This window comes from Temnothorax nylanderi, unplaced genomic scaffold, assembly GCF_030848795.1.
Source record: "Temnothorax nylanderi isolate EJ_2023f unplaced genomic scaffold, tnyl_v1.0 TNYL_tig0675_pilon, whole genome shotgun sequence".
NCBI lineage: Eukaryota > Metazoa > Arthropoda > Insecta > Hymenoptera > Formicidae > Temnothorax > Temnothorax nylanderi.
Window position 1 is genome coordinate 63,190 of NW_027249737.1, and position 13,679 is coordinate 76,868.

The 13,679-nt window shown below is 41.9% G+C and overlaps 1 protein-coding gene and 1 long non-coding RNA gene across 2 annotated transcripts; one reads left to right on the top strand and one right to left on the bottom strand.

Moving 5' to 3' along the window:
- The first annotated feature begins 2,777 nt into the window (after positions 1-2,777).
- Positions 2,778-5,062, top strand: LOC139784773 (uncharacterized). The gene is made up of 2 exons (XR_011721676.1): positions 2,778-4,647; positions 4,835-5,062. It is a non-coding gene; the product is annotated as an uncharacterized lncRNA (long non-coding RNA).
- Positions 5,063-6,706: 1,644 nt separating this feature from the next.
- LOC139784778 (uncharacterized) lies at positions 6,707-12,869 on the bottom strand. Its single transcript, XM_071723968.1, has 3 exons — positions 12,447-12,869; positions 10,726-12,006; positions 6,707-10,479 (listed from the first exon to the last, which is right to left on the bottom strand). Exons 2-3 carry the CDS (start codon positions 11,969-11,971, stop codon positions 6,707-6,709), a joined length of 5,019 nt encoding a protein of 1,672 aa, XP_071580069.1. The 5' UTR covers positions 11,972-12,006; positions 12,447-12,869.
- Between the last annotated feature and the right edge of the window lie 810 nt (positions 12,870-13,679).

Below are 13,679 nucleotides of genomic sequence, written 5' to 3' on the forward strand. Positions count from 1 at the left end.
AAATAATCAAATTCATTCCATAGAACATTTTCTGAAAATAAGCTTAACATGCACGATTTTGGGCATAAATATATTGAAGTATCCATAACTGGTGGTAATTGATAAAGATCGCCGACCATTAGGACAGAAACGCCACCAAAACTTGTATTACGACCCATTATTTGTCTTAATCTTGTATCGATCCGACTAAACATCGTACTACCCACCATCGATATTTCATCTATAATTAATAATTTTAATTCAAATAAGTTTTCTCGAATAGTATTTGCCACGTCTGCTGACAGTTCTGGCATTTGTCCTCCATACTGTGTAATTGGTAATGCAAAAGCAGTGTGTAACGTTACGCCACCTATTAGAAATGCTGCTTTTCCTGAGGGTACGCATAATAATATTTTTAACTAATTGTTCTTTTCACTAGGTATATCCTCGAAATAATTCAATAATAGCTGATAAATCGCATTGGTGACTGTGCTTTTTCCAACACCCGCCGATCCGCTAATGTATAGTTTAATTGGTAAATTATTAGTTTTGAAACAATGTAAAATATGCATTGCAATTTCTCTTTGTTTACCATTTAATTTTTGAAGTATATTCATCATTTCTTCTTTTGTGGCTTTAGGAGGACTACTTATTTTTCTTCTACTTTCCTTCGAACAATCCGCTACACCTGTTTGACCAAATATATCTATCTCTTGTTCTTTTTGGATTTTTGTTTTCATAAAAGATTCTTCCTCCTCATCTTCTATTTCTTGTTGATCTCTTTGTGCTTGAGTCAGTGCATTGTCAATTTCTGCATCACCTATCACTGAAATTTTTTTTCTATTTTTTCAATTAAATGAATATTTTCTATATAAATTTTTTCACAATCTTTTGTCTCTACATCATCTATTTTGTTTTTCCAAGGCAAGAACAATAAAACCTGTTCTCTGAAATAATTATATCGATCTTCTTGCAATTTGTAACGACGAAATCTAATAATTTTATGTCCTTTCCTTTAGGAAAATTTACTTAAAGTTTTTTAAAGTTACTTAAAGTATTTTAAAGTATTATAAAGTATACTAGCCGTAATAATAGTATACTAATAGTATAATAGTAGACTAATAGTATACTGACAGCCGAGCGTAAAGTTTTCTTTAAGTTATTAACCTCAATAAAAACTTTATAAGCAAGTCGCAAATATACTTTAAATTTACTTTTAACAAACGTAATACTTATAAATATACTTTAACTTTACTTTTTATAAAGGTAATACTTAAAGCTGATTTTAACTTATGCGTGTTGTTTCAACAGTATACTTAAAAAGACAAGTTCCCTTTTTCACCACACTTGCACCACACGAGACATTAAGAAATATTATATCATATATCCAATTCAAAATTTTATTACCCTTTTTAAACTGAATTTGTTTCTTAAGATGATTTTTGGAAAATTATATATTTGAGCTGGTTATGACATATGTAGACTGTATATAACACTTACATTAAATTAAGAAGTAGTCTACCACGTAAGGCAGTTGGCTCACGATCCAGAGGTCCCGAGTTCGAATCCCACCAAGGTAAGTGTGTTTTTCAAATACGAGAAAATATTTATAATCATAGACTGCATCTTAAGAAACAAATTTAGTTATAAAATAGTAATAAAATTTCGAAATAAATAATTTTTTTTTATTCCGGGTGAATATCGGAAATCAGTGTCCTCTAGTATTAAGAGGACTGTAATCTTAAGTCTAGTGTCTCATGGTTAGAGGATATTCCTCTAGATTTTAAAATATCTTCTTGAGACCGTATTTCAGAGGAAAATCCTCTAAAATCAAGCGGGAGCCACTAAATGACAGAATATTTTTTTGGGGTGATTAATAGTAATTGCATGAGTTAACTTAAAGTAACCTTTAAAGTATATTATAGAAATACTTAAAGTTTGGTTCGAAATCACTTCTAGTTTATCAATAGTTTATCAATAGTAATTTTTTTGGTAAACTTTCTAGTTTATTTTAAGTTTTTTTAAGTAAATTTTCCTAAGGGTTCCGTTCTCTAATTTCTTTGTCTTCATCATAATCATCATCGCTATCACTTTTGTATGTACTCTTTTTTTCTTCACAATTAGATGCGTATTCGGCCAGACAAACATCTAAAAATTTATGAAAATTTCTATTCTCGTACTTTTCAATTATATTTTTGTAGTATATATCTGTTGAATCGTCACTTAGTTTTCTTAAATGTTTTTCATTTTTCAACATACGGACACGCTCTTTTTGTGGTACAGTATTAATATAAACCAAAGCTCTACTGCATAATGAAAGTGGTAGGCCAAGGACATGGTAAACGGCTTCTTGTGCAGACATAGTATTACCATTTATGAAAACGTTAGCGATCTTTCTAAACTATTGTCTAATATTCAAATTGCCATTTTCCAAATCTTTTGCTGCTTCTTTTAGTAATCGTGATAGACCAGCATCGACTTTTGTGATGTAATTAATCATGTATGAAGCACAACTATATGGATCTAAAACAAATTGAATATCCATATTTGATTCAAGAAGAGTCAATATGGTTATATTGTATGCATTTATCGCTACTTCGTTGCTTCGTCTTTTTAAGAATATCTTAGTTCTTGTTAAGGAGGTTCGATCATTACTTGTGAGTCAAAAATGCGATTGAAATAAATGTTATTACAGCGATCACGAATTATATGCAATATTAGTATAATGAATTGTGGATGCTACTTACGTGCTATATTCTTCGTCAATTATTAGTGTATAGAATATTAATAAACCCAGATAGCCAAATCTGTTCGAACAAATAATGCCAAATACTTGCTACAAATTTTGGTTTCAGAAATGGTACAAATTTGCATCAAAATTTGTTTTATCAAATGTTGTCGACAAACTGCTAGCAAATACGTATCAAAACATGCGTACACAATTGACGCCAAATTGATACCAAATATCGAGCAAAGCTTAGTAGTACCTGATAACAAATTGGCATCAAATTGCCGCTAAAATTAGTTGACAAAACCTAACACCAAATTAATGCCAAATATTGAGCAAATTTTGGTGACAAAGCTTGAGAACAAATTGACGCCAAATACCGAGCAAAGCTTAGCAACTACCTGATAACAAATTGGCACCAAATTGCTGTTAAAGTTTGTTGACTAAACCTAACGCCAAATTGATGCCAAATATTGAGCAAATTTTGGTAACAAAACTTAAGAACAAATTGACGCCAAATACCAAGCGATGTTTAGGGCGTTTCATTCAGATGGCGCGACACGTGAGTCGCCACTTTCAACGCGCCCCCACCTCCTTCCTCGCTCTTGTTCAGTGTCATGGCCGCTCTTGCTGCGTTTCTTCGGACGAGACGAGTACGTTTTCCTTCTTTCGTAACTGATTGAGCTAAGCGGCACGTATTCTGGAGACCAACCGAGCGAGATTCGACTTCCCAAGGAGAGCTCACCGCCAGGAAAAGGAGAGCTTGAGGGAGGATTGAGGCGAGGAGTCCGGTCCAGCGAGCAGGGCCCTTCCGATATTCTCATTTGGGACGCCATATTGGAAGATCGACATTGATCGTGGTAGTACAAAAGGCTCTGCAAGGTTAATTCTCGTCTTAAGATCTGGAATTGCTCTCATTCTTGTGGCTCTGGTTTATATTCTAGCCCTAGAATTGATCTCGTAGACAAAAGCAGAGGCCCCCCTCTCTTTTCTTTTCTTTTTTTTCTTTTCTTTTCTTACTTTGATTTCAATCAGTAATCCAGACTCCTTAATTCCGCCCTGTAAGATCTGGTTAATTCTCGTCTTGAGATCTTGGAACTGCTCTCATTCTTGTGGGTCTGGTTTATATTCTAGCCCTAATGTAATTTTAATATATGCATTACAATTTTACACTGTCAAATAATAAATAATATCGTTTGATAATAATAACAACAGTATAGATAATAGTAACAATTTTATTACTTGACTTATTTCATTCTATTTTTGACAACTCGTATATACATTAATTGTGGCTAAGGTCTATACTATGTCATAGTGTAGATCTTAGCTACATTTCTGGCAAGTCAGTCCAAAGTATGCGGCTTTGTTCTCTATCCTTTTTATCTGTAGCAATTTTATTTCTTTTTATTTTTTAATTATTTTTTATGTATTATCTTTTATGTATCAGGTTTCTGAAGAAGACTAAGTATATAAAGTCGAAACGTAAAACGTTAATTGTATTTAAAATTTGTTTAATTAAACGAGATTTTGTTTTTAAATTTAAATTGATGACCTTTTTATAACTCGAGAAAATCAGCCAGCCTTTCATCCTATAAGTTTATTTTGTACTGTTAGTTTAATTAATTTAGTTATATTTTTTTCCATTAACATTCTATTTGTTATAGTGATTGTGCAGTAGAAAATCTGAAAAAATAAATGTTTTTAAAAAGTAAAGATAGTATATATTTTGAAATCTATGTATTTTATGTAAACATAACATTTAAATTTATTTGCAGTTTATTTTAGAACATTCCAAAAAACACCGTTTCATAAGCTTTCTAAGAAAGTTAAAAGGCAGAAAGTGAATGTTGAAGTTGTAGAAGAACTCAATTCAACAGATTCTTTAATTGAATTCGATCAGTCGCATATTCAGCAAGCACATGCTTCCGTTAAAAGCCAAAGTTCCGTAATACCAGATTTTCTTCATAATCAAAAAGAATCTGAACTTTCTCATTATTCTTAACTTTTTCATCATTCTGAACTTCCTCACCATTCTGAATTTTCTAATAATTCTGATCATTTTGAGTACTCTGAACACTTTGATTTCGAAAATAACGATAATTATAGAGATATATTTAACATTAACAGACACACCGGCAACAATAACGAGGCTCATTCAGATGACAACGATGATAATTCTGAAAACTGCGAGAATAGTGATGAGAATAAAAAATATTCGAAATGTTTCGTGAAAACAAGAGTTATAAAGAAGAGTTATAAGAGTATAAAGAGTTATACTCTTATAGTCTTAAAGAAGAGTTATAAGAGTATAAAGAATATGTAATATTATGTAATAAAATGTTTCATTCTACTTGCCGTTTGAATCTGATTAAGGCAAAATTGTAATATCAGTTTGAAATAGAAACAATTTAAAACAATTTAAAATACAAGGGAAATGCTTTAGTTTTATAACTATCATATTCTTGCAATATTAAAAATTTTACATATTCTTTCTTTGATTAAAATATTTCTCAAAATAATCTTGGAACTGTTGATGAAATATCGTGTATTTTTTTATCTGTAAAAGTTTAAAGTTTTGTTTGAACAGTTTTTTTCTGCTGTATATTAATTTTTATTACATCAAACACTACAAAATTCACTTCGGTTGCTTGCACCTAAATGATGTATATTATTCTTTTGTTATTTCTTTCTGACAACAGTACTGCATTATTCCATCGTAATCGACGAACTATGCACATTGTGAACATTTGTTTATTTCAATTTTGCATTCTTGCAAATAATAAATCGTGTTTCAAGTTTGAACTAGTTGTTTAAATATGCACGGTAGTTATTATTGTATGATTAAAGAAAGGAAAGTTAGTAGTATTAGGCTTATAAGAATATTGTTTTAGATGCATTTTCATAGAAATTATACTCGTGTTTTCAGTAAGATTCTATAAATCCTTCTTATACCGGCCAATGCATTATCTGCGCACGGAGTATGTGTTCCAGGCATTATATAAGATTCTCGAGTGTTTACAAATATTGTATGTGCTGTTGACAAAGTTAAATGTTTGCATATGTCAGTAAATTCACATTGTATAACATTTACTGTAATTAATATATAATTAATTATTTTATTGCCACCGTTAGATTTTATAAATGTCTTATAATGTTTTATAAATATAAAAATTTTTTTTAACATATGTATAAAATAATTTATTGTAAATCAATAAAAAATTATATGCTTTTTATAATTTAATGCTTTTAATTTTCCCTAAAAAAATATATTTTAGTATTTATTAATGGCTACGTAACAAGGCTTGCTGCAATTTGGCGTCAAGCTGTGTCATCAAGATTTGCTCTGTATTTGGTGCCAATTTGCTGTTAAGTATTTGTTCGCGAAATCGCTGATTAATCCCGGCGATGGTAGCGGGGTGAGAAGGACGCGCGTGGAGGGTGTTAACAAATTATGCCTTTGTTTTTGTGTAACTCAGACCACAGTCTGAGCCGTCTTTAATGAAATATGTACAGTCTGACCTGAGAAACGATGAGCGGTGTATAATGAGAAGTCTTTTGATGCGCGAGGCAATTGTATAAATTGCCTCGCTCGTGGTGATTCGCCCGTGAGCCGTTGAGACACGTGGCGGTCGGCACTCGCGCACGTGTGAGCCTGAGTCGTCGTGTTGATGTACCAGAGCTGGCTGGGGTGAGCGGTCTCTTTACACTTTACAGTCTCTTGGCAGCTTCAATCACTGCGAGCGGCACGGTATGCAGTTCTACGAACAGAACTCACAGAGCACACGTCGTACGTACGATCACAACGCGGACATGTTTCTCTCTGAGGCGAGGGAGAAGCTCGCGATGAGCGCGCCCGTGCTTGCGCAAGCTGCCGCGTCGATCCGGCCTGTCGATACCCGATCGATGCTGCCATCTGATGAGATGGCGCAACGCGAGCGTAATCTCGAACATTCCGCCCGCCATCAGCAACCTTGTTGATGATTCCTTACTCGTGATCCTTTATCCTGATGAAATGGGTAATACGGCAAGCTTGGCAATTGGCCGGGTGAGCATCGTGGTGGCCGTCTTGAGGGTAACCACCCTAGTAAGTCCATCCTTTCCGGGGTGCAAAGCCGTTACTCTTGCGAGTGGCCATTTGCACGGTGGAGAGCGTTCGTCGGTGAGCAGCACGATAGAACCCTCCTTGATATTGTTGTTAGGATGATGCCACTTGGATATCGCCTGCTGGCGTTGCAGATAATGCGCCGACCTTTGCGCCCAAAATTGTTGAACATGCTGCTGGATGAGCTGCCACCGAGATAGTCGCGAGGTTGCCAGGTCGATCAGAGATGGCTCGGGTATGGTAGTGAGTGGACCTCCAATGAGAAAATGACCTGGGGTGAGCGCTGAGACGTCTTCAGGGTCGTCGCTCAACGGTTCCAACGGCCTTGAGTTGAGAATGGCCTCTATTTGCGTAAGCAACGTTGTTAGTTCTTCCGTCGTGAGTAGAGTCTCCCCGATGGTCCGTCTCAAATGAAACTTCACGGACTTTACAACCGCCTCCCACTTGCCCCCCATGTGTGGAGCACCTGGTGGGTTGAACTCCCATCTTATGCCGTCAAGTTGCAACACTTGAGCAATCCGTTGATGTTCTTGAGCGTCTTGGACGAACATTTTCTTGAGCGCGGCGTCTGCTCCAATGAAAGTTGTCCCGCAGTCCGAGTACATGGTCTGAGCAATTCCCCTTCTCGCTGCAAATCTTCGGAAGGCTGCTATGAATCCTTCTGATGAGTAGTCACTGACTACTTCGAGGTGAATTGCGGAGGTGGAAAAGCAGACGAACACACAGATCCATCCCTTGTATGTTTTCGCACCTCGTCCCTTCCATGTCTTGATGGTGAGCGGTCCGGCATAGTCGACTCCTGTATGAGCAAACGGACGTGACGGCGTAACCCGAGAGAGAGGTAGTTGGCCCATCAGTTGATGAGCACGGATCCCCCTCTGCCGAGCACACACGACACACCGTAAGATATGAGACTTCACCGGAGCCCGTCCGCCGATGATCCAATATTGTTGCCTGACATGAGCCAATGTCAGCTGTGTTCCTCCATGTAAAGTACGCAAATGGGCGTGGGCGATGATTAAAGTTGAGAACCGTGAGTGGCGAGGTAAAATCGCCTGATGTTTGTTGTCTTGAGCTAGTGCTGATTGGTTGAGGCGGCCGCCAACTCGGATAACCCCTTGAGCGTCTATGTACGCAGTCAATCGACTGAATGCGTGAGTAGGTGGTAGTCTCGAATTGGCCGTGAGCATCTTGATCTCATGCGTGAAGTATGCCGCTTGAGTAGCCTTGATCCAGAATAGTCTGGCCTTCTCCAAAGCTGAGTGCAAGTCCAGTGACTTGGCTCGGCGCTTTCTCAAGAGAGAGATAAACCTGAAACAGAGAGCTGTTACTTTCAATAATTTATTGAGGGTTGAGTACCTATATATGAGGTCCCAGTGGTATTCCGACTGAGATGCCGCTGCATGTAGCGCAATGCCAGGACGGGCCTCACTGCAGCTCAACTCGTCCGACAGCGCGGGTTGTGATGGCCATGCTTCAGGTGTGAGTATCCACGGTGGTCCCGTCCACCATAATGAGTGGCTTTGAAGTTGAGAAGTAGTCAATCCTCGTGATGCGCAATCGGCTGGATTGGATGTACCAGGTACGTATCTCCAGTGTGCCTTTGCAGTGAGATCTTGAATCTGAGAAACTCGGTTTCTCACAAAATCCTTCCAGCGCGATGCATGAGATTTGATCCACGTGAGTGTCACAACAGAGTCCGTCCACAGGTGAATTGCTGTAACGTTCAACTTCAAGGTGGCTTGAACGTATTGCATGAGCCTTGAGAGCAGCAGTGCTGCGGAGAGTTCAAGTCTCGGGATGGTGAGCCGTTTGAGCGGTGCTACCTTAGTTTTGGAGCACACCAATGAAATCGTGGCGCCGTTTGAGCTGCGGACGGTAATATATACGACTGCAGCCATTGCTAGTTGAGAAGCATCAGAAAAGCCGTGAAATTCCACTGACGAGGTACTCCATGTGTTATACCATCGAGGTATTGAGATTCTGCTTAAGCTGGTGAGTTCTTTTCTGATAGTGAGCCACCGTGATGAGAGCTGGGATGGCAGTGGTTCATCCCATCGGAGCTTATGAAGCCATAGCTCCTGCAAGAGCATCTTCGCCTTGATCACTACTGGTGATGCAAAGCCTAGTGGATCGAATATCTGAGCCACTTCAGACAAAACGAGGCGTTTGGTGAACTGAGTGGTGTGCGATGAGATCCTTGTTGAGAATGTGAATGAATCTTCGTGAGGAAGCCAGTTTAATCCGAGGATTTTGGTTGTGCAATCGTCAAATGCAATTTGCGAGCCCTGTTCCTTTTCTGCTTGAACCGCAGTGAGCACATCTTGATGAGTCGCGTGCCACTTTGATAATGGAAAACCGCCCGCCATGCACAAATTCTTCAGTTGCACTGCAATTTCCTTTACCTGCTGAACTGTGTCGGCGCCTCCAAAGGTGTCGTCAACATATCGACCCTCAGTGAGTGGCGGCACTGCAAGGGGAAACTTATGGCCTTCATCCTTCACCAGTTGCAGCAGTGTTCGCACTGCTAAGAACGGGGCACCCTTGGTACCATACGTGACCGTTGTTAGATAATTTTCCACTTCCTTGAGTTGTTTGTCGATCCAGAGAACCCGTTGTAAATTCCAGTCATCCTTATGTACGTTGATTTGCCTGTACATTTTGGTGATGTCAGTTGCCACTAAATGCCGAAACTGTCGAATCCAGAGCAAAACGTCTGTGACGTCTAAATGCAACTTGGCTCCCGTATACATGATATCATTGAGTGAGCGGCCGGATGTAGATGCACTCGAGCTATTAAACACCACACGTAATTTTGTGGTTGCACTGTCTGGTTTGAGCACGCCGTGATGTGGCAAGTAATATTGCGCGTGCTGGCTGGAAACGGGTGAAGCCTCCGTCATGTGATTGAGCTCTCGATATTCTGTCATGAACTGATGATACAGGCGTCGATAGTTGTCATCTCGTGCGAACCTTCTTAGTAAGCCCTGCAGGCATCGATGCGCAGTGTGATACGAATCCCCAAGAGTATCAGGTGATGATTTTAACGGAAGTCGAACCGTGTAGCGACCTGTTGAGTCCCGCGAAACAGTGCTCTTGTAATATTCTTCACATCTTTGCTCGTCAGGCGTAAGATCATGAGTATTACTTGCAGGCACTTCTTCTTGTGTCCAGAATTTCGCCAGCAACTCGTCGAGAGCATCTTCTCTCTCCTGAATCGAGGCATGGTGCACTGCAGCAGATGCCGATGATGATGTGTCGACAGGTCCGAGAACGAGCCATCCAAAAATTGAGAGCTGCGCAATTGGCATCAATGGATCTTGTTTGATGATGTTGGGCTTGATGATCTGCCCATATGAGTCAGCTCCAATGATGATATCCACTGGCCGTGGTGTGAGAAAGTCTGGATCGGCCAAGATTAACTTGGTGAGATGCGGCCATTCCTGTGGTGCAGCGTTGAATGATGGCAATATGTTGGTTAACGTCTGCAGAATGTGAGCTTGAATGATGACGTCTGATCTTGAGTGAAGTGAGCGGAGCTGGAGTGAGGCAACTCCTCGAGTTTGAGTTGACTTTTTGCCCCCAATTCCAGTAATGATGATGACAGAATGATGACGAGGAATGTTGAGCTGACGAATGAGTGATTCAGAGACGAAGGTGAGTTCTGAACCTGAATCGATGAGAAGCCGTACGCGCTGAATAGTCACAAATGAATTTATCTGAGCCAGGGCCGTAGCTAATAATGTTGAGTGTGCTGAGCGGGCCAAAGAGGAGTGAGCGACGATTGCACCATCTTCCTATTGAGCTGCCGCAGCTGAGCTGGTGCTCGGCTTCGCTGATAAGTTCGCCTGATGAGCTTCATGCAGCATCGTGTGGTGTCGGTTGGTGCATTTCTTGCACCCCCGTGAGCTCTTACATGAGCGGACGTTGTGGCGGCCGAGGCAATTGAAGCAGAGCCTCCGTGAGATGACAAGTTTCTGTCGTTCGACCGGTGAGAGATCCCTAAATTTTGTGCACGTCACAACGAAATGCGTGCCGTTGCAGCAGTCACACGGGTACACCGTGGAGCCGTCTGATGATTCCGTGCGGGCCGGTTGAACTGCCGCATGTTGAGCTGTCGAACGCCTGGATGTTGAGGCGACCGTGCTCCCTGAGCTGGCCGTGGACTCTATCCTCTCGAGTGCTCGTGCTCGAGAGGTGAGAAACTGCTCGAGCTGCTCGAATCGCGGATACTCGCGCGTGGCTCCTAAGGACGTCTCCCACTGCTCCTTCGTCTGGCGATCCAGTTGCCTGGACAGCTGGTACACCAGGATGCTATCTCCCAGATCCTGTGAGACGCCCAAGGCTTGCAGGCCCTTGATTCCTTCCTTGAAGGTGTTGAGCAGCTTGTCCAGTGATGCGGCGTTCCTCTGCACTGGTGTTGAGCTGGCAAAGAGTTGGTCCAGATACGACTGAATGAGCAGGCGTTTGTTTTCGTATCGCTCGACGAGCATCTCCCATGACGGGTTGAGAGAATCTCCGGTGAGAGGCAGTCCGGAGATGAGCTGAGAAGGTGTGCCTTCAAGCGAGAGTTGCAGATAGTGAAGTTTTTCCACGTCAGTGATTTGTCGGCTATCAAGGATGACGGCCCTGAATAGGTCGCGGTACGTGGGCCAAGTAGCGTAATCGCCCTTGAAGGACGGAATGTTTATGTCCGGCAGTCTCTGTTGAGACTGTGAGGGCTGCACCGTTTCAAGCGCCGCCTTCGGAGCAAGCCTCTCCGCTAATGCGCCCTTGAGCTTCGCCAGAGAGCGACGAGCCGCCATGCACTCCTGCGCCTCCACCGCGAAGGCGTTCTTCGAGAAGTACTCATGAGTGATGAGCGCCGCCGGCCATGAGGCTTCGAAATAGGTGTGTTCCTTAAGGAACGCCTTGTGCACTTCCTCGAGCTGGATCGAGATCTGGAGAATTTCATCCACCGACGTGTCATCTGCGGTAGATGGCAACGTCTGGTTGATGGCCCGCACCGTTGCGATGCGATTCATCTGCGTCTGCACCTTCAGCGTGAGCTCCGCGGACAGCCGCACCGGTGAGGCCTGACGCTCTGAAGTGCGCTTGTCGGTCGGCAGCTCGAGTAATGGAGAGGTCTTCCCTCCCGTCCCGGTTTTGGCGGGATCCGTCATGATGAGCCGCCCCTGAGCTGTTCACGATGAGAAACCTGAGAAACGTCGAGACACGTGTAAGAAAATGCTGCACGAATCGAGAACGTTCGAGGAACGCGAGAGAAAGCGCTATGCGAAGCGAGAGTCATGTATTGAGCACGTGATACTGTTTATGTGACACTCGCGAGGGCGCGTGAACACTCGTGTAACACTCGCGAGCGCGCGTGAGAATGTCTGTCTTTCACTCGCGACAGCGCTATAATGTCTACGTGGCACATCGCGGAGGGCATGCCCCTTTCACGTGATCTGTGTCTGAGTTACACCATAAGTTCCACGCATCCGGCTCGAAGGACCAAATGTTCGCGAAATCGCTGATTAATCCCGGCGATGGTAGCGGGGTGAGAAGGACGCGCGTGGAGGGTGTTAACAAATTATGTTTTTTGTGTAACTCAGACCACAGTCTGAGCCGTCTTTAATGAAATATGTACAGTCTGACCTGAGAAACGATGAGCGGTGTATAATGAGAAGTCTTTTGATGCGCGAGGCAATGTATAAATTGCCTCGCTCGTGGTGATTCGCCCGTGAGCCGTTGAGACACGTGGCGGTCGGCACTCGCGCACGTGTGAGCCTGAGTCGTCGTGTTGATGTACCAGAGCTGGCTGGGGTGAGCGGTCTCTTTACACTTTACAGTCTCTTGGCAGCTTCAATCACTGCGAGCGGCACGGTATGCAGTTCTACGAACAGAACTCACAGAGCACACGTCGTACGTACGATCACAACGCGGACATGTTTCTCTCTGAGGCGAGGGAGAAGCTCGCGATGAGCGCGCCCGTGCTTGCGCAAGCTGCCGCGTCGATCCGGCCTGTCGATACCCGATCGATGCTGCCATCTGATGAGATGGCGCAACGCGAGCGTAATCTCGAACAGTATTGTTCTCAAATCTTGTTTGATATTTGATATCAATTTGGCGTCGGGTTTTGTCAACAAACTTTGATAGCAATTTGTCAACAATTTGCTGTTAGATTGCTGGCAAGCTTTGCTCGGTATTTGGTGTCAATTTGGCGTCAAGTTCTTTTGTCAAGGTTTGCTCGCAATTTGGCACAAATTTGCTGTCGAGCTTTTGTTGGCAAGCCTTGTTCACAATATGGCGCAAATTTGCCGTTGAACTTTTGCTGTCCTGTTTTTCTCGATATTTGGCGTCAATTTGGTGTCAAGTCATGTACACAAGCTTTGCTAGCAAAACACAAGCGTATTGCAGACACAGATCGCACCGAATTTGTCGACAAGTTTTGCGCGTATTGGTGTCAAATTGGTTACAATTTGCTGACAAATTGTTTACTGGGAATATATGTCGGGGTATGAGAGCGTCAACGACTCGGGAATCGCTCATTCTACGCTGGGACCTGACTTTGTGACGATAAAGCCTTCAATCCACACGGTAAAGTCCGATTTTTAAAGTCTTTACACAATCCTTGATGTTTCATCTATCAAATGCTCATATAAAAATAAGGCTCTACGATGGCTTTCGAGTATAGAAAGCTTATGACACAAAGTGACAGGTTCTAACCTATAATGCTGGCCAAATAAGCAATTCCCGAGTCGTTGACGCTCTCATACCCCGACATATATTTATTACATACCGACATACATAAACCACTTTACGCAAATAATCGCAAAACTTTAGCAATATGACCGTATAGTTTTTTTTGTAATATTATTCAGAAGTGAC